The sequence below is a fragment of the Dermacentor andersoni genome, chromosome 11, assembly GCF_023375885.2.
Source record: "Dermacentor andersoni chromosome 11, qqDerAnde1_hic_scaffold, whole genome shotgun sequence".
NCBI classification, from domain to species: domain Eukaryota; kingdom Metazoa; phylum Arthropoda; class Arachnida; order Ixodida; family Ixodidae; genus Dermacentor; species Dermacentor andersoni.
Genome location: NC_092824.1, coordinates 69,353,357 through 69,371,801, shown reverse-complemented (window position 1 = coordinate 69,371,801; position 18,445 = coordinate 69,353,357). Strand labels below are relative to the sequence as shown.

At 43.7% G+C, this 18,445-nt stretch overlaps 1 protein-coding gene across 3 annotated transcripts; it reads right to left on the bottom strand.

Moving 5' to 3' along the window:
• Positions 1 to 931: 931 nt before the first annotated feature.
• On the bottom strand, positions 932 to 10,888 carry LOC140212852 (uncharacterized). 3 transcript variants are annotated; one of them, XR_011890940.1, is made up of 4 exons: positions 10,733 to 10,888; positions 10,227 to 10,303; positions 7,832 to 7,958; positions 932 to 2,944 (listed from the first exon to the last, which is right to left on the bottom strand). XR_011890940.1 is itself a non-coding variant. In XM_072285266.1 (3 exons), the coding sequence occupies exons 1-3, from the start codon at positions 10,852 to 10,854 to the stop codon at positions 2,751 to 2,753; spliced, it is 393 nt and encodes a 130-aa protein (XP_072141367.1). In that variant the 5' UTR covers positions 10,855 to 10,888; the 3' UTR covers positions 932 to 2,750. The 3 variants fall into 3 exon arrangements, 1 of the variants encoding a protein (XP_072141367.1); XR_011890939.1 differs by lacking the exon at positions 10,733 to 10,888 and having other exon boundaries at positions 10,227 to 10,596; XM_072285266.1 differs by lacking the exon at positions 7,832 to 7,958.
• Positions 10,889 to 18,445: the final 7,557 nt, after the last annotated feature.

The window sequence follows — 18,445 nt, the reverse complement described above, 5'->3', positions numbered from 1 at the left end:
AGAGCGAGCAGTTGCAAGGTGCGGGCGCGAAGGGGGAACGAGACGCCTGAAGACGGTGACGTAGGCCATCACTCCAGGCTTCAGCTGCGGTAATTCAGTAACCGCGAATGGCTGCTGGAACTCCTCTCAGACGACGCCGAAATTGAGGCGACATGAGGCTGCGTCGAAGAGAACATTTCAAGGAGTCCTTCGCGTGCAATGTTTTGGTGGTCTTTCGGAGTTCGTCGGAGCCTAGTGCTTGAATTTTTCACCTCGGCGAGGGCACTGGGCGAGAATGTTGCGAGTGCGCTTTTTTAACGTCTTTTGGATGCCCTTTGCTTTCGCTAGGAATTTCGCAATGGTCTTGGCCGGTTTACATATCCGACGTAAATCACTTGCTTCAAATCCTCAGATGAGGAAAAACTCTTTCATCTCTGCCATGTGAGGGTCGACGCGGCTGAATTAGGAGTTCATTTCTGCTCTGAAATCACGGTGCTCTCATTGAAGTTAGGCCCGCTCCTTAAGCATGACGCTCGCGAATGTTTGTGGAAATGTAATTGGTGAAACGGTGTAAAAATTTAAGCTGTCAAACGGCAGCTTTTCGCAGTTTCAATAGGTAGACATAACGGTTCTTGAGTAGGTTTCCGGCCAGCTTTTCAGATTTCCAAACAGTGATCCACGAATGATCGGTGGCTTCCTTGGCTTTTGCAGCCCACGTCGCTGCAGGTGACACGGGCAGTCTCATTATGCCAGTTATCTGGGCCACCAGGTTCCTAGTCTTCTCGAGCAGAGGTCAAGTACTCGGGCGGTAGTCGTAGCCTGCGGCTATGTCCCTCGCCCCTAACGACGTTCACGTTTTTTCCATGGTAGGGTTTATTCGGTTTCCACGAAGCACCTCTACCAGATGTCACGTTGTAGTGACGGTGAACAACACAGCCAGAGGATCCGTGAGTCATGAAAGAATCTTTATTGGGCGTACCTCTGAACCAACAAAGCAACTTACAGTCGGGCAGAACGATAGTGCCGGGCACATGAGTCGATCATTGAACAAATGATTTGCGATTAACGAGTATCGGCTATTTTCACTTTTTTTCGTAATAGATTCCAGCCTTATCATTGGCGCTCTCGTGTCATCTAGAATGCACAACTTTATTCGCCTTACGCGTGCAATTTGATTATCAGACGCTCCACTATTGCAGAATGTTCTGACACATGCTGGTGTCTCACGCCCTGAGCTGTAACTTAACCTTTGTTATTCGGTGAGACGCGTACATTGGAAAAAGATATAGAAGTACGAGGGTCAATAATATTAACTAATAACTGTATCTGAGTTGTCCTATCATTGCTCGCAGGGACGCGTTTGTCAGATCAGGCTAAAAAATTCCCCCGCTGTAGTTATAGCGCAGGGCAAGTCAAAAGAGACGACGTCCGCGTGAATAAGAAACTGCACATTAAAACTGACGGAGGTTACACCTCAATACCACAATACTTAAAATATTCGCTCTGGGAGAAGATATATAGTTAAGTTCCAAATGATTTGAGTCGAATAAGGTCTCCCTGTTGTAATCAGTGTGATAATGAATAAAATTTTCGGTAAGAATACAAAAGCCAAAGGGAGAATCAAAACATTACGTGCAATAAATAATTTGTAAACGAAACAAACTTTCCCATGCCTGTGTCTATATATTGTAAAAGCTGTCCCAGAAAGGCAGCAAGGCCGAAGGGCCTCAATTAATAGAGATTAGTTTTTAGTTAACAATGAAATGCCTCCTTTTTAATGAGTTCCTCATGTGAAGTACTCTCTTCTATTCAAACTGCAGAATCCTTAAAACATGGTTAGCTAAGCCTTGATTACTTGTACACTGTCAAAACGTTTGCAGAAAACTAAACGAGGTTTCAAGGATCCTGTGCACACATTCAACCTTCTAGTTACGCAAACACATAGCTGCAGCCCATTATGGTTTGTCTAGAAAAGAGTTTGCTAAAGCTACGTTGGCGAACAACATAGTTTTGCAAACAGTAAGCTCTACCCAGGATCTGTAGTATACATCGAAATGGAAGAATGCCAAATTCTGGTGGAGACGGCATTTTGTCACGTAATTTAGAAAAATCTAGGGGCATCGTTTATGTCTTGCATTTCACTCTGCACTTTTAAACGTCAAAGGAAGCCCCTCTCGCCACGATGCGTTCGGTTAGTTTCTCGTCGGTGTGGGAGAATGTCAGCGTTATTTTCCTGCATGGCTTCACGGTCACGTTCCTATGCAAAACACGTGGGCGATCTACTTCCCTTGTGCACTAGTCACACTGTTACGACTGCCCACCCGTATGCGTCGCGTGATCTGGAAGCAGTTGAGCTGTATCTCTAAGCGAATCTCCACACAATTCGCACCAAATATTCTTGCAGAGATGTGCGTCGAGGTTTTCTTTCATTGCGAACCGAAATCCACACTGCTAGCACTCGTACGGCTATTTACCCTCGTGAAATGTTTTGCGGTGTTTTCTCAAAGTTGAGTTGTACTTAAAGGAACGATTACATATGTCGCAAATCAAAGGTCTGTCGTTACTGTGTGATATAAGATTAATATTAAGTGCCGCTTTGCTTGTGAACGGTTTCGTACAATTTTGGCAGATATGCGGTTTCAATCCTGTGTGAATCAGTTGATGCGCATGGAAACTGCCTCTGTGCGCGAACGATTTATGACATATTCCGCATTTGTAGGGTCTCTCGCGTGTATGCGTGCGGTAATGTGCAGTTAGAGTAGCAGCACTACTTAGCAATTTACCACATGTTTCGCATTTGTGGTTCGACTTGTTGACAGGCGATCGATCGCGTGCTCTGAACATGGGCGCTGTGCCTCCCGTACGTTCGCTGGGTTGCCCATGTGAGGCGTCCCGTCTGCTGGAAACCTTCCTGCTGGCACCGCAGGACAGTTGCTGTTCTCTTCCTCCGGTTTCAGTAGCATTCCTGCAAGGATATGGACAATTTAGCTCAAGATATGGCCGAATGTTTTGTGGGATGGCAAAAACAGATTTTGACCCAATGAGAGTGACAAATTAAACCGTACCGTAGTGGTAAGGTGACTCGCTCAATTTGAGCGCTAAGTTCCTGCATTGGTATTTAGCGCTCTATTTGGGCTCTAGATTGTCAGAAATATAACACAGGTGCTATTCAGTGGCCTGTAATGCTGAACTGTAAATTAAGAACTTTTCTCGATTCAAGCATAACAGAAGCCTTACATTATCGAATACATCATATATATACTGCATGAAACAGCTGCAGGAGAGTAGAGAGAGAGAAAATAATGCAGAGAAAGGCGGGGAGGTTAACCAGAGATAGTTCCGATTGGCCACCCTGCGCAGGGGGAAGGGCTTAGGGGGATAGCAGGAGAGTAGAAATATCTCTCAGTGATGGTAAGTTAAAAAATTAGCCGGTCTGAGTATTGAAAATGCAACTCCGCCTTCTACACGCTCACAAAGAGTATTCAGGCAACGGTCCAGAAGCGTGCGCTCCGAAGCGAGACATTTGTCATTGAAAAAGACTGTTTTGCGTCGGCTAAAATACGTCTGCGTTTCATGGCGCAGCTCTTAATGACCCGCTCCTGCGGCGAGCGTCGGCGGCGTAACCTAGTGACCGAGCACAACAGCGAAAGATGAAAGAGCGAACGCGGAGAGGCAGAAGACGCGAGCCTTGAACGGTCGAGATGCGGAGACCAATGACAGCTGCCCCTTCTGTGATATGAGCGCGCAAAACTGGTTTTTTGCTGACCCGCCCGACTGCTCGTTTCGTACTAGCATCTGGTCTCAGCCAGAGGGCTTATTTCGTGCTATGATCAGCTCGTCAGTTCGCGTCGGCTCTCGCTCCAGCTTGATTGGTTTGCTTCGTTCGGCTGTCTTGGTTTGCAATTGTTTTGTAATCGGATTCTATGCGCAACGCGAATTGTGTAGTATTTTATGTAAGCCAAGCTACACCAGCTAGTACACTGCATCCGTCGATCAGTCACTTACAAAAGCCGTCGCGATTTACCTCTGCTATGTGTCTCTCGCAAAATCTTTGACTCCATATATCGCGAAAGGAAAACACGTACAATGCTGCTCTGAAATTTCGGATTATCGGCTTTCCAAATTATCGGTGAATTTTTCGGAGTAAAAGAGTAAAACAGTTCGGCAGCATGTTACACTCTTCAAACACCTGATGACGAAGGCCTGCTGCACACGTGTTAATGTTTAAAGTTGTACAATCTGACGGGTCTGACTTAGTGACCCGCAGTACGAAGTATATGTTTGGCACTGTAGGTTGACCTCCTCAACATCACATGAGAGAACCTAATGCAATACCTAAAGATTGTTTCGTTTCTGTTTTAACTGACACATTTTTTTTCGTTGCTTGTTTGTTTGTTCAATGTTTCATTTCTTCGTTCATTTACAGCCATTACATCATTGCTTGCTTACGGAGGTATGAGACATTCTTGACGATGTTTTTCTCTCACTGCACTATAGCCGCATTTTCCGGGTATACGCCATTGCAATTAGTCACTTGAATCTCTCGATTTAAGAAATAAAAATGGCGTAAAGGCGAACTATTCGCTTTATTTTTGACCTGGACTGACTGCCCGTCGGACATAACACGTCTTAACTGAAGTCCGACATTACGAATACGAAGAAAAACTGCTGTGTTCATATTTTCATGCAGTGTTTGTATGGAGTCGTTTGGTATTTGTCCTGCATTCGAACTGCACACCGTTGCTGCCGAAGGCATCCCGTGAACGACACACACATAGTGATTTCCCCCCATACGTAGCAAGCACATATACGTCAAATAATTCAGTGTTTCATGTACATCGAATGAAATATGCTGCAGAAGTTAGGATTCTTTTATTTTTTTCTCGGTAAGATAAATGTTGGAAGCGTTGAGTTAAGGCATTGCTGGTGCGACATCTTTTCAACCGTTTGGTGAAGCAAAATATAACGGGCAGCAGGGCAGAGACAGCGCGTACGTCGTATGTCTTTTCTAAAGCCAGTAGCTCGTTTGAAATGTCTACGCTAAGCACTAGATTAAAATTGGTCGCTATTTTGCGGTAATGTGCTTTGATTCGTGTTGCCCATGTTGACATGACTCATGCGATGTTATGGTTTGGTTGCAGTCGTGTTGTGTTACGTTGTAAGTCGTTTCTAATCATGCCAGCTTCGCCGGCATTAGGACCGGATTATTTCATGAAGAAATTAGGACCATCAAACATTCAAATTTCGTGTGATAGGGCCAGGTAAATTTCGGTAAATGTATACATCATAACTTTTATATAGGTTTGCAACTAAGAAAAATTGTGAAATCGCTAAGCTTAAAAAGAATAGAATCTTAGAATTTACAAGTTAACTACAAAAAGAATATATATCGCAGTTTTATTAGCTGCATCTCTTGGAGTATCCCAAGCGGACAACTTTCTTTATATTTATTTGCGATTTGCTTGAAATCGGTACAATGTGTCCGAGGACTGGCAAATGAGCTACCCATAAAACAGTAAATTTCAGTCAGCTGTGTAATCCATTTTGAGCCCTCTAATTATGTTATTTGCGGCAGTTGATTGATTCGTGGCGGTCTTTTTTTTCTGAATTATAAAGAAATAAGTTTAGTAGAGTAGTTTGCTGGGCCAGTTGGTGCATGGTGAACGTATAATGGTTTCCAGCAAGTACGGATGCGAGCACAAGTAGAAACAGACAGGACAACGCTGGACTTACAACTGAAGTTTTTTGTGAAAACATCCCACAAATCACCGCCACGCATGTGCATACACCCAAGAACAATAACAAGGTTTGTAGTAAATTACTAACAAAAGTTGTACACGTACACAAAAGCGAAATCACACCCCTTCCCGACAAAGCCAACAACACGTGGAGTGACATGATAAATTTAGAAATTGCAGTTCTTTATCATTGATATGAACCGAAAGTTCGCTCACGCATGTATGCGCGCCAAACTTTTTCATGTGGAACGCTTCGTTAATTTTTCTTTCCAGTTTGATGCGCTCTCTCCCCACTATCGATGCACTATCAAAGACAGGTCGGCATTCGTGCTTTTTGCAATGCAATGGCAAGTTCTCTACTGTACCTGTAGGTAGCAAATAGCGATGCTCACACATGCTGTCATTACTGCAACGACCTGTCTGGCCGATATAGGACAGTCCGCATGAGAGAGGTAAGCGATAGAGAACCGAAGATGCACAGTTCTTGTGAAAAAAAGTGGTGTGCTTTTTTCCACGGCCACTAGTCGCATCTTTCTTCTATCCTGTGAAGCTTTTGCGCAACCTAACCAGTTTGCACCCTCTCAAGATTATGAGACAAGCCATGCAAATACGGCATCGCTACGGCCTTTTTCTTTTTGAAGGTTCATTGTCCGCACTTTCCACGGTTTTCTTTTTTGTGTACTTTCTAAACAAGGATTCTGACACAGCCATCAAAAGTGAGACCGGGTACCCTGCCGACACTAATCTCGCCTTCTGGGTGTCATACTAGCTAGTTTTCGCCGCCGAGCAAACTGGTTAGGTTGTGCAAAAGCATCACAGGGGTGAAGAAAGATGAGACTAGTGGCTGTGGAAAAAAGCACATCACTTATTTTCAGAAAAACTTTGCATCTTCGGTTGTGTATCGCATACCTCTCTCGTGCGGACAGTCCTATATTGACCGCACAGGTCATTACAATAATGACCGCATGCGTGAGCATAGCTATTTTCTACATACAGGTACAGGAGAGAACTTGCCATTGCATTACAAAAAGCACGAATGCCGACCTTCTTTCATAGTGTATCGATAGTGGGGAGAGAGCGCATCAAACAGGAAAGAGAAATTAGCGAAGCATTCCACATGAAATGTTGGGCGTGCATACATGTCTGAGTGAAGGTTCGGTTCATATCAATGATAAAGAACTGCAAGTTCGTAATTTATCATGTAAATCCACGTGTTGTTGCCTTGGTCGGGAAGGGGTGTGACTTCACTTTTGTATACGTGTAGAGCTTTTGTTGATAATTGACTGCAAACATTGTTATTGTTCTTGGGTGTATACGCATGCGTGGCGGTGATTTGTGGGATGTTTTCACAAAAAACTTCAATTGTAGGTCCAGCGTTGTCCTGTCTGTTTCTACTTCTTGTACTCGCGTGCGTACTTGCTGGAAACCATTATACGTTCACAAAGATGTAACTTTGTTCCTTGAGTTTCTCAACGCCTTAAGTATATGACGAATCTAAAATGCAACAGCTTCGGTTCCGATATTATGACATTCCTTTAAATTCCACAAGCTTCAATACTCGTACAGGGTGTGGCCGAGCACATGCATTTCTCTCCAAATGTACCTAGGTAGTCGACCCTGAGGTAAAGGTTTTTGTTTACGCCGACAGCATATTGTCTAAACACCAGTTAATATTTGGCCAGTAATATTTGGTCAGTGCAAGCTTAATTCTTGCAGTAATTTTACAGGAAAACAGGTAAACCCTGTTTCATTTTATGAGCCTCGACTTGGATGAGCATCTTCCCTTCACAATCTTTACATCGTCCATAATGGGGAGCAAACCTGCAAGTGTACCGCACATTGCGGCATGTTAACAGGATGGAAAATCGGGTGAGCCTGTATAGCTTTGTGGTTGAGGCATCGGGTGCGCACACTTCCGATTGGAACCGTGAAGTTAGTCAAGGCCAGCCGCTCCGGCCGTACGCTCAAAACTGCTGATGCAGTACCTGTTTCAGCCATCAGAGCTAGCCCTCCCAAGAGGAAATTACCGAGTAGAGGCATGATTGTTACACGGGTAGCCATCGCTGTCGTCTCCGAGTTGTTTTGCAACGGAACTTTTCTAAATGTGAACTTACATGGCGCCGTCTTCGAAACTGGCTGATGCTTCGTCCATGCCAGCGCGGCTTGTGCTGGGCCTTGCGTTATCGATGTTGCCGATGAACCCCAGGTGCTGGTAACTTGTGCTCCCATTTCCAGTGACACCTTTATGGCATAAAAGTATAGTAAAGGTGTTCATACGCCGTTGTGCAAGGGAAATTCATGGGAATAAATTTTCCATGCTTATGGAGCAAGGCAAGAAGCATTTAGTGGTCGACAAACTTTACTGCGGTGCTTCCATACGCAGTGCTTTATCTATGTCTTGAATGCATGCAAGAACTTCGTGGTGATGAGAAAACCATGCACGATCAAGTTTGTGTAGTGTTGGATTCTTCTGACGCCTATCACGCTTTATCTCAAACCACGGGCAGAACACGAGTGTGGTAAAAGTTAAAAACATCTCGGTCCCTTGTGCGTGAAACGCTTGACCAAATATTCGCTGTGCTATCCAGTAATAAGCACATTAGATGCCTCACGAAGTCCTCACTTATTCTTCTTCTTTATCTTTTACGAGCAGCAGGCATAGCCCGACGCCGACGATGACCACGCAAAAGTGAGAGGACGCATTTCTTCCGAGGGACTTAACATTGTTGTTTGGCGTATGCCCTTAATTTATTGGCCTTCTATGACGCAGGTGCTTAATCAAAATACGTACACGTCTTTCAGAAAGTCATTATCCGAACCCCTTTCGGTGAGTCTTGTATAGTGAAGCACATAAGTACCGGTTGTAAGCACTGCAGGTTTCCTTGCTCATTACGAGCGCTAAAACGGTAGTCTTTAAGAATGTTCCTGTGTAGGTCATCAATAGACTATAGAAGAGCATTCAAAAAGAGCTTGGAAGGAAATGCGGAAGTGTTAATTCACGGGGCAATATGTACCTAAACTTTGCAACGGAAAGCCTCGAAGGACGTTAAAAGTGTTGATTGTAGGGATGGCGCTGCAAGTATCGTAGCTAGGTGCACGTATCTTATATAACGGCGCAGCACAATGCGCGAAACTGAAAGGAACACGCGAGAGACCTAAGAGGCGGAAATTATGGCATAAAACTCCCAGGATGACCATCTACGCTACTGCAATCAGCATTGAAACTCCATGGACATGTCGTATTTTTGGATGCACTTTTGTTTACAATATGAAGGGGGGAGGGTTGAGTTGGCTAAGAATGTTTATGGCATTATTGCACCCACATGTCTTAGTGCCTATGCCTTCGTACGCCTAAGAAAACATTAAACGCGGATTCCCAACCACCGGAACTAAAGGTTTCCGTTGCATCTTTGACATCGAATGAACTACAGTGTAAATTAAAGGACTCATTTTTAGTGTCTGGAATTCTCAACTTTATTAGTCGCGCCATTGAAGTCGCAGCGTTCGTGGCGCCTGCGAAATAGGTTGTGCGGATACTGGCAGCATGAATAATGGATGACGTACCCAAGGAAAGCTAATCACCTTACAAAAAAAGTACATTCAATTTGGAAGACCGGTGTTTTAGCATGGCGTAGATTTTCTTCTTAACAAAGCTTTACAATTTTGAAGTAGTGGCGCACTGATTGTGAATCGTTCGGTAAAGTGCTTGTTACTCTGTCAATACGAATAGTGTTTACGCTTCAGGTGCCCATAGTTTAGCTATTTGGTAAAGATTTATTGCAACAGAGCGCAAAGAACTTCATTTTCATTATATATTTAGTATTGCTTATGCTGCGGCTGTGGCTTGCTTCGTATGAAAGAACGAAGAGCTTCAATATAAGCTGTTTTGGGGTGCCCATAATTGTACGCTGTAACGTCTACATTCGGCCGCAGCGGGATATGTCTGCTGCTCGTAACATGCAATTCATGAGGAATTTTCACAATATGACTAAAAGGTACCAGCACGGTTAAAACATTCGAAACGCCTCAATAATTGCACATCACACACGGCATTCGGATCTAAGCACTTGCTTTGTAAACCAGCGTGAACGGTTTAAGGGAAACATTGCCACGATGTTAGTAGGTCAAACCCACCGAGATTCAGCTTGGCAAATAAAATTGTAGACCAATAGTCATGCTATGATTCCATTTACGGGCTAATTAATCATTGCATGGAATATACACTCTCGGCTTCTGCCCTCATGATCTAGGAACGTGCTTTATCGGCGCCCCGATACAAGAACACATTCATTCAAAAACTTCTACTTCATAGGTTATGTACGAATTTGGATATATTCAGATGAGCACATATTTCTTACTGAAGACAGCTATAAGCTGGCACATGCGGAAACCGTCTTGGCAACGCTAGTAAAGTGCATCATTATACGCAATAAATGTACTGCTACGACCGTAACTGCAGAGGCTATATACCATGGTTATGGTAAGGGCGAGTGACAATCGCCTACGTACCGTCGACGTTGCAAGTCTCGTCCGTAGTGGGCGTGTGCTGCGTGTTCCCCGGGTAGTGCAAGGCGTCGTCGGAAATCCTACAAATAATAAAAAAAAGTCGTCAGACAGTTACTAGCTGTGACAAGAAAAAAAAAAAAAGAGGTGAAATTATATTTAATTTCTACCCGGGACTTCAAGCTATAGCACCCCATCGCGTGTGTGGAGTACAACACTTATACATCAATGAAAAGTATTTTCTTCTTCAAGTATACGTTCGCTTCATGTTCTGAAAAATCTTATCCTGAGCGCTAAGTAGCTGACTTTGCGCTGAACGTGACAATATTTTCGCGCCGCCCTCGCATCGACGCATCTTGATCTAAGAATGCCTTCGATTTCAAAGCTCAAGCTGGCTGTAAAAAAGACCCGTTTTAGGTGGGAACAAATGTACATATGTTAAAGCCTATTATATGGGTCGTGTCTAAGGGTAACAGTATTCAATGAAAAAATTGACAAGTGGTAGAACTCACGTTCTGTAGGCGCCCAAAGTAGATGAAGCGCCCTGGGAACAGTCACTGCTTGTACTTGGTGTTGCTTTGCCCTTCATGCTTAAGTCAAGGGGCATGTATTCGTTGCTGCTTTCTTCAGCCATGCCTGATGTTTCGATGTCCTATAACTGGCGTGTATTGTCGACTGCGCGTTGTTGTATCACCGCGCTTGCGCACTCAATGCCAAGAAAGAGCGGAAACTAATAAAACTTTTGTCACTTCGGAGTTTCGATTAAAATGATACCGCATATCTGGAAAAAACTAGTTGTTCGAGTCCGCCACTAGCGTGACACTCATGTACGAATTTTTGAACGCCAGCAGAGGCGCCCCGATTACCCGTGCTATCTATCCGCCAAATCACCTAAATAAACTACACCTCCCTTACTAGGAAAGAAAGTACATTTATCTGATGATATCGCTACTTTTCGTTCATGCTTCTCTCAAAGTGAAGTGCACATCTTGCTGTGAATAAATTGGTGCTCGTGGAAGCGCAGGATGTATACAAACTTCAATTGCTTCATGAAAATGGTTGCTGTACAAAAGTTTCTGCCACCGCAAGCGTGAATGAATATTGTGAAGAGATTGAGGAAAGTTAAGGCGTCTATCGATTTCGAGCTTGTTCCACATCGTGGAAGCTTCAGTGTGCTATCTGTATTTGCTCTAGCTATGCCAATTGAAAATACATTATTCTGAGCATCACCAGGCTATTTTAACACGATAATGGTTCAGACAACGTTAATTTATTGTACTAAATTATGTCTTTTTCTCATTGCGCAAGCAAGAGTGAAAAGTCTCGCCAGCAGGGTGATTGCAGCGCAAGAGCACATGCAGCCTCTCAGAAGGGCAGCAGTCTACATACGCAATTCACTCACGTCACATATATAGCCCAGAGGTGCTCATTAGGTGAAAAAGAAAAGCAGTGCAGCAATTGATTTCTTCAAGAAAACCGAGGAAGGAGGAGGAAAAGAGATAATAAGAAGGCAGGGAGGTTAACCAGAATCATGTCCGGTTGGCTACCCTACACCGGGGGAAAGGGAAAGGGGGAAAACAAAGATAACAGGGAGAGAGAGGAGGGAAGGAAAGAAGGAAATTGCAGTGAGTTCGCTGACGTGTGTGGCCTTACAGAAATTGCATTAATAGTCACAGTTGGTCGCACAAGCCCGTCGTCCTTAAGAAGCACAAAAGTGCCTTCACCGCTTTATGGGCCGACGGGCGACGGGGGCGGTGTTCCAGCAGCACCTGCAGAGAAAGCGGCCGATTGTCAAGTTTTTGAAAAGCTTTGGCAAGTTCTTGTCTCTGAGGAGTGTATCGTGGACAGTGGACAAGAAGACCGAAAGGTGGGCTAAACTGGTACGGCATAAGTTCAGGCAGTGCACAAAAAGGCATATCGGACAACAGAACTGAAGCGTTCTGTCTTTGTTCACTTCTCTTGAACTACGTGCCTTTCTGCGCGTTGCCTCAAGTAATTTATTTCTTGCTACTACCAGATACCGGTTATATATTTTGTTTTTCTTACCTTTTCGAAACAGCACACGTGATATTGTGTAGCCTTCGTAGGGGAATATTTGCTTCAAATGCTAATTGGAAGGGCATTTATTTCCGTTTTTGATATATTCAGTGCTTTTTAAGTAAATCTGTCAATAAACAATGATATCAAGTGCTAGCATAGCTGGACATTGTTGACGTAATTACCTAATTCTAGCAATTTAATTTTTAACTCCATTTACGCAACACTTTCCCTAATGCGTGACGCTGTCTAGCAAATACTTTTATTTATGCAATATCTTTCTTGAAAAACGAATGATAACATATTTTCTACATGTTTGCCACAATGTTGATGCCGGCTAAGCGTCTTAAACGCAGTTTATACAAACCTAGGTGAAAAAATTATTGGTTGTCAAGGAAAATCGCACCACACCTAAAGTTGCCAGTAAGATTACCTGCCCGAATCAGCAAAGATATATAATGCGTTAAACCTTGGCGTTCGAAACTTTCCCCAGCTTGCTCTTCAGCTTGCCATTGTGTCAGTTACTCTATGACTTGCCTTTCTAATTCGACAATATTTTACTTGCTTGGGTATTGAAGAAGTATGCACCGTGCATTGTTTTGTTTCTTTTGAGTCTTTCTGGAATGCTCATTCCCCCAAGTGACCCGTCTTTTACGTGTTCGGTATTTCGTTTGTGGAAGGAGCAATTTTAACACCACAGCGTTAAGGGCCTCGTACGTATGACAGAAAATCCGGCAAACGTGGGATCTCCCCCCCCCCCCCCCCCCTTGCGGCAAGTCGTTCTTTTCATCCACTTTCAATTTCATTACGTTCTCATTTCTTTAATTCCATTAGTGAACAAATGTTTTTGGGAAAGATTAATGAAATTCGAAAATAGATAAAAACGACAGCATGGTTGCTAATATATTGTTGGTTTGGATATGTTTGGCACGAGGCCCAAGACGGCACGCTGTCTTTTAACGCGCTCTTATGTTTGTGTTCGCGTCTCTGTCTTGAAGAGACGCCCACCGTAACATGCTCCAATGGTGCTTGCATTGAGCGTATGAAAGGCGAGAAACTATGTTCTAAAATGTCTGTTCTCTAACTTGTGCTGTAAAACCATGTTTATAGTATTCCGGCAATAGCAAGAGCCACAAGTATGGCAACCACAATCGCAAGCGTCAAGGTATGATCGTAACTTGTTGCGACAGCGCAGTTGTAATCCACAGACCCTGCCACTAAAGAATACGTGGCGAGGTATGGCCAGTGAATAAGTAATTGCCAAGATTGGTTTTGAGAAGACGTTTATTGCCAAGAACGGCGGGTGCTTATACTACCGCAAAGAACGGATGCTGGGCCGTGACTCCAATCATTTACTCGCCACATCACACGTCTACACTTGAATTCAACCGGTTTCACCAACTCTCGAATATATTCTCTCGACCCTAAACTGAGACTTCGCCTGCCATCCGGACTCCAGCTTTTCCTCTCTTTGTGCCCCGCTCCTTTCCATCTTGTGCTGAGGCGTGCTTCCACCGATGTTTGCTCCTCCCTTTTTTCGTTCATTTATTCGTTCCTAAATTGCTGCAGAAAATAGCGTTTCTTCATCTCCATAACCACCCTGTCTCTCACCTGGACTCTCCCATAACAAAACAAGGTTGCTGTGTTGCAGATGGCAGGGCGTCGCACATAAAATTTTCCAGGAATGGCAAGCAGCGGGGCGTGCAATTTTCGGTGGGGGACCAGACAGTATAGAGCACGTTATCTGCCACTGCCATTCATAGCGCTCTGCTCCGTGGGCTACTATTAGCCGCTAGGACGAAGTGCGCAATGAAAGAAACCTATAGCTGGACCGAACTCGATGTTCAACGGAAGGTCGTCTGGTTGAGATAAAGCATGAAGAAATAAAAGGACGGACACCGACCAAAAGAAGTACTGAGAAGTACTTCTTTTGGTCGGTGTCCGTCGTTTTATTGCTTCTATAGCTGGACTGATTGCGGGCAGCTCTTTTCGGATTCCTGATGCGGCGATTTAATACGTTACTCGTGATGGGTCGAATAATACGTATAGGCGAGGTGAGTTACGCTGGCTCGTGGATTTGGACTAACGACGCCCTTCACGCAGCACTTTCGTGTTATGCGTGTTTGTGAACGGCAGCGAAAGGCAGGAGTCGAACACGCCTTCCTGAAATTAAGCATTTGGTTTGTTTGATGGTTGTTTGATGGTTGGACAGAGTCAAGGGTTCACGATACCAACCATCTTCACGTCGGTATCAGCTTGCAAAGGGGAACTCAAATGAAATGCTGTCAAGCGGATAGGCTTTTAATTACCACAAGGAGATCTTTATCGAAAATCCTTACCAGGAGGTGAAAGCCTACTAATAAGCAGTTAAACTGTCTGCATTCTAAGACCTTCTGTTAATATAAGGTTGATGCCTTTTCCAGACTCCTAAATAAAAAAAAAGTAAGTTATGAAAAATAAATTGTTGCAGCAAATGTGTAAACGGCACGCGCCAACAAAAGTCCTAGTCCATTTCCCAGTATTCGCTCAATGAAGATGTTGCACGTCTATACTGTGAAGTTGTAGTGATGTGAAGAACAAGGCAGTTGCAAAAGAGTGAGTCACGAGTGTAACTCATTATAAAGTGAGCTTGCGCTGGAAAAGAAAACATTCAAAGTACAACGATGGCTGCGCGCAAAGTAGTGCTTCCTCTGGATCTGATCTAGGGATCAAGGCATAGCTTCATCAGATTGGAATGCTCGCACATTGCAGCCGAACTCGGGCGCCCATGCGTGATGGAGAACGCGCTCCAGTATTCGCTTCACGCGTGCAATCTGATAACGCTCTGTCACTATTGAATCTGTGACAACGTACTGTATATTAGAAACACATGCTGGCGCGCCTTTAGCTAACCGATGACTTTGGATCAGTAGTTAGACACTAAAATAATTTCAGCCCCCCCCCCCCCACCCAAAAAGAAAAGAACAGTGTACAGTTGCTTTGAATATTAGCTGAAACATAGTGCTTCTGGTAAAAAAAGGGCCCTCAAGACTGCACAGCGGCGTTGACATACCAAAATTGAAGAGCTAAACACTTTCCAATTACTGGTATTTAGCAAACCAGCATTTCGTGGTTCAACGTAGCCCTGTAGTCTATTGGCCAGATCGACCACGGGTACTTTGTCGGAGCTCATATTTCATGTCAGCATAAGTTGTCACAAAATCGCACTGTTTTTGTTTAGATCTTAGCATTAGACAGCTAAACTATATGCAGCAAAACCATAATCCTGATATTTCAGTACATTTCGTTCGAACGTACATATCCGCGCTGATCCTTATGTTATAGAGTACTGAAGATGTATTGAATTCTTTCCCGAGGGAAACTGCTTTATTTATTCCTGATCATGACAGGAAACCGAGCCTGATGCCACCAATGCTCAGAAATCTAATCGGGAGCTCGCACAATGTTCTCACACACCTTGTGGGACGTACTGTAGCGCTAAGATGCTTCTTGTATAATTAAGGTTAATTGGTTATAAAGGCAGAAGTGTACGGTTGGGAACACGTGCTTAAGCCCCTGAAGTTCATTTGCACAAGATAACCTGTCCAAGCGTTCCACTTGCTTTATAAGAAACCTACAGCACCATCAATATGCCGGATGCTTTTAACCGCACCAAACAAAACAAATAAACCAATACAAGTATTGGTGACATTTCATCATTCGAGTGTTCAGAGTGGAAACTGTGTGCGTAATTAACAAAGCTACGTTTATTAAATATTTAGTAATAGATCTTAGGTCGCTAATGAAAATGAGCAGCTTGCAGCGCGTCCTCGAGATTATCCGGTCGAGTGACAGAATTTTGATTAACCATGCTTCTGTAGGAGCTATGCGAACAAATTTTTCCAAGTAAACGCTCTTGGAAAGCAAAACTGACGCTGTAAAATAACGTTTGTAAAGCCACAGAACTAACAGCGCTTCAAGACAGGACACAAAGGAGGAACCACACCCACACCGCGCTTACAACATGAAGCGCTGTTCTTTATATGATAACGAAGCAACTAGCCCGTCAGCCAATCCTTGCAAATCTGCAAAGTCAACCTGACCGCACATAGCCTTTTGTGATGCTGTCACCAATAGTATGGACACGTAAGCATGTTCCTTGTGGCCAGTCTGCTTTCGATTTTTATTCATGCTGTTTTTTCGAAGACAAGCAGTTTAAGGTTTTAATGTCAATATAGCATTTCGATGGGGGCGAAATGCGAAAACACCCGTGTGCTTAGATTTAGGTGCACGTTAAAAGAACCCCAGGTGGTCGAAATTTCTGGAGTCCTCCACTACGGCGTGCCTCATAATCAGAAAGTGGTTTTGGCACGTAAAACCCCACAATTTAATTTTTTTTTTGTCAATATAGCAGCGAACGTGGGCCGCCGCAAGTTTGCTTTGTCGCAGAAGCGACGAACGACGCAATCATCAGGTAGACCTAGCGCGATGCTAGTCAAGACAATGCGCTGCCGCCGAGGGAAGGAAGATAACGAAAGTGAACAGCTTAGTAGCTGCTCACGGAGCCGTGCCAATGGTGACGGTGCCATCGTGGCGAAATCTAGGCGGCGATATTTACGGCTGAGACGTTTTTTTTTAATTTGTTTATTTTTTTTTACAGCGAAGCCCTTAAGAGGAAGCTTTAGCTCGAGCCCAACTCTAACGCGGCATATTCAAATTTATGCAAAACGCAGAAACACTTTTCTAAGAACCCCTGGACCGATTTTCATGGAATTTGTTGCATTTCAGAGAGAGAGGTAAATTCAAGTGACTGTTGCAAATACTTAAAACTGTTGGCTGTTCAAATACTTAAAAGTACGAAATAAATAGAAGCGCGAAGATTACATAAATAATGGCTCAGCATCAAGAACAGATATCGCGGTTCTGTAAACGGTATCTATTAGATTATTCAAGGCAGACAAATTCGATACGACAATTTGTATTTCACGTGAATTTGTTACGTTTTTCACAAGGGTTCTGTAAAAGCTGTATCTACATATTACTGAATTTGTTTAGATTCATATGTAAGATACCAATTTTGTCTGCTTTAGATGTAGTATCATATGAATTCACCGAATTGTGATATGCTTTTCCCTTGCTGAGGTAGAGTTGTAAACTTGATAGTATTGTTTTCTGAAAATGTTAGACTTTTGTCATTCTTTATAAAAGAAGTGGACGACCCACAAAAATTTGAAACCAACAGTCACTAGTTTTTAGGTTTTTCTTTTAAATGCAACAAAACTCGTCATATTTGGTGCTGTGGTTCCCGAGAAAAACGAATTCTCCTTTTATATGGATTTAGAGAGGAGAACCCGAGCGAAAGCTTTCTGGTGACGGCTACTTTCCCCACTGTGGTGTCCGCGTGGAGAATGAAACCCCGAAGATAGTGCGATGCCTGGCCGACCCGCGGTGTAAGTTACGCAGGCGTCAATATCTTCTCATACGTAGGCCGATCACGAATATATATATATATATATATATATATATATATATATATATATATATATATATATATATATATATATATATATATAGTCGAATGCCGGGCCAACCCCCGGCGGAGGTCCAGTTCGCCATTAAGGGGCCCACAAACAGCTTCGCTGATCATAATTTTCGATAGAGTGGAAGGGAACTGGATTTTCTTTTATTTCTGCATGTATTTCGCTTTTAGAAAGAGACAATGCTAGAAATGCAATGTCATTCGTTCGTGTCTCGCAGACGTCAATATGGGTTTAAATAAACTCTATATCCCATTCATCCGCAAGAGCACGTGTAAGCGGGAAAATGCTCGCTCAAACACACACGCACGCGCGCACACACTCAGACAAACGCACACACAGAGATACGACATATGCTCGCCCGCATTCACATTTATACTCGCACACGCACGCACACACGCACAAAAATGTACACACAAACACGCACGCTCAAGCAGATACAAGTACTCAAGCACGCACGCTGAAAGGGTTCACACCCACATACACTCCCTCTCATTTTCTTGTTGCCTCACAAAAACATGCGCGTGCAAACAGACTGAATGACGCTCGCTTTGCAATTACCGTTCAGAACTGCAGCTGTAATAAATCGGTTTACGGTTTAAATTTCGCGCTTCTTCAAGTCAGCGTGCCCTCTGCTGAGAGGGCGCAAAACCATTTGCTCCTGTCGTGTGA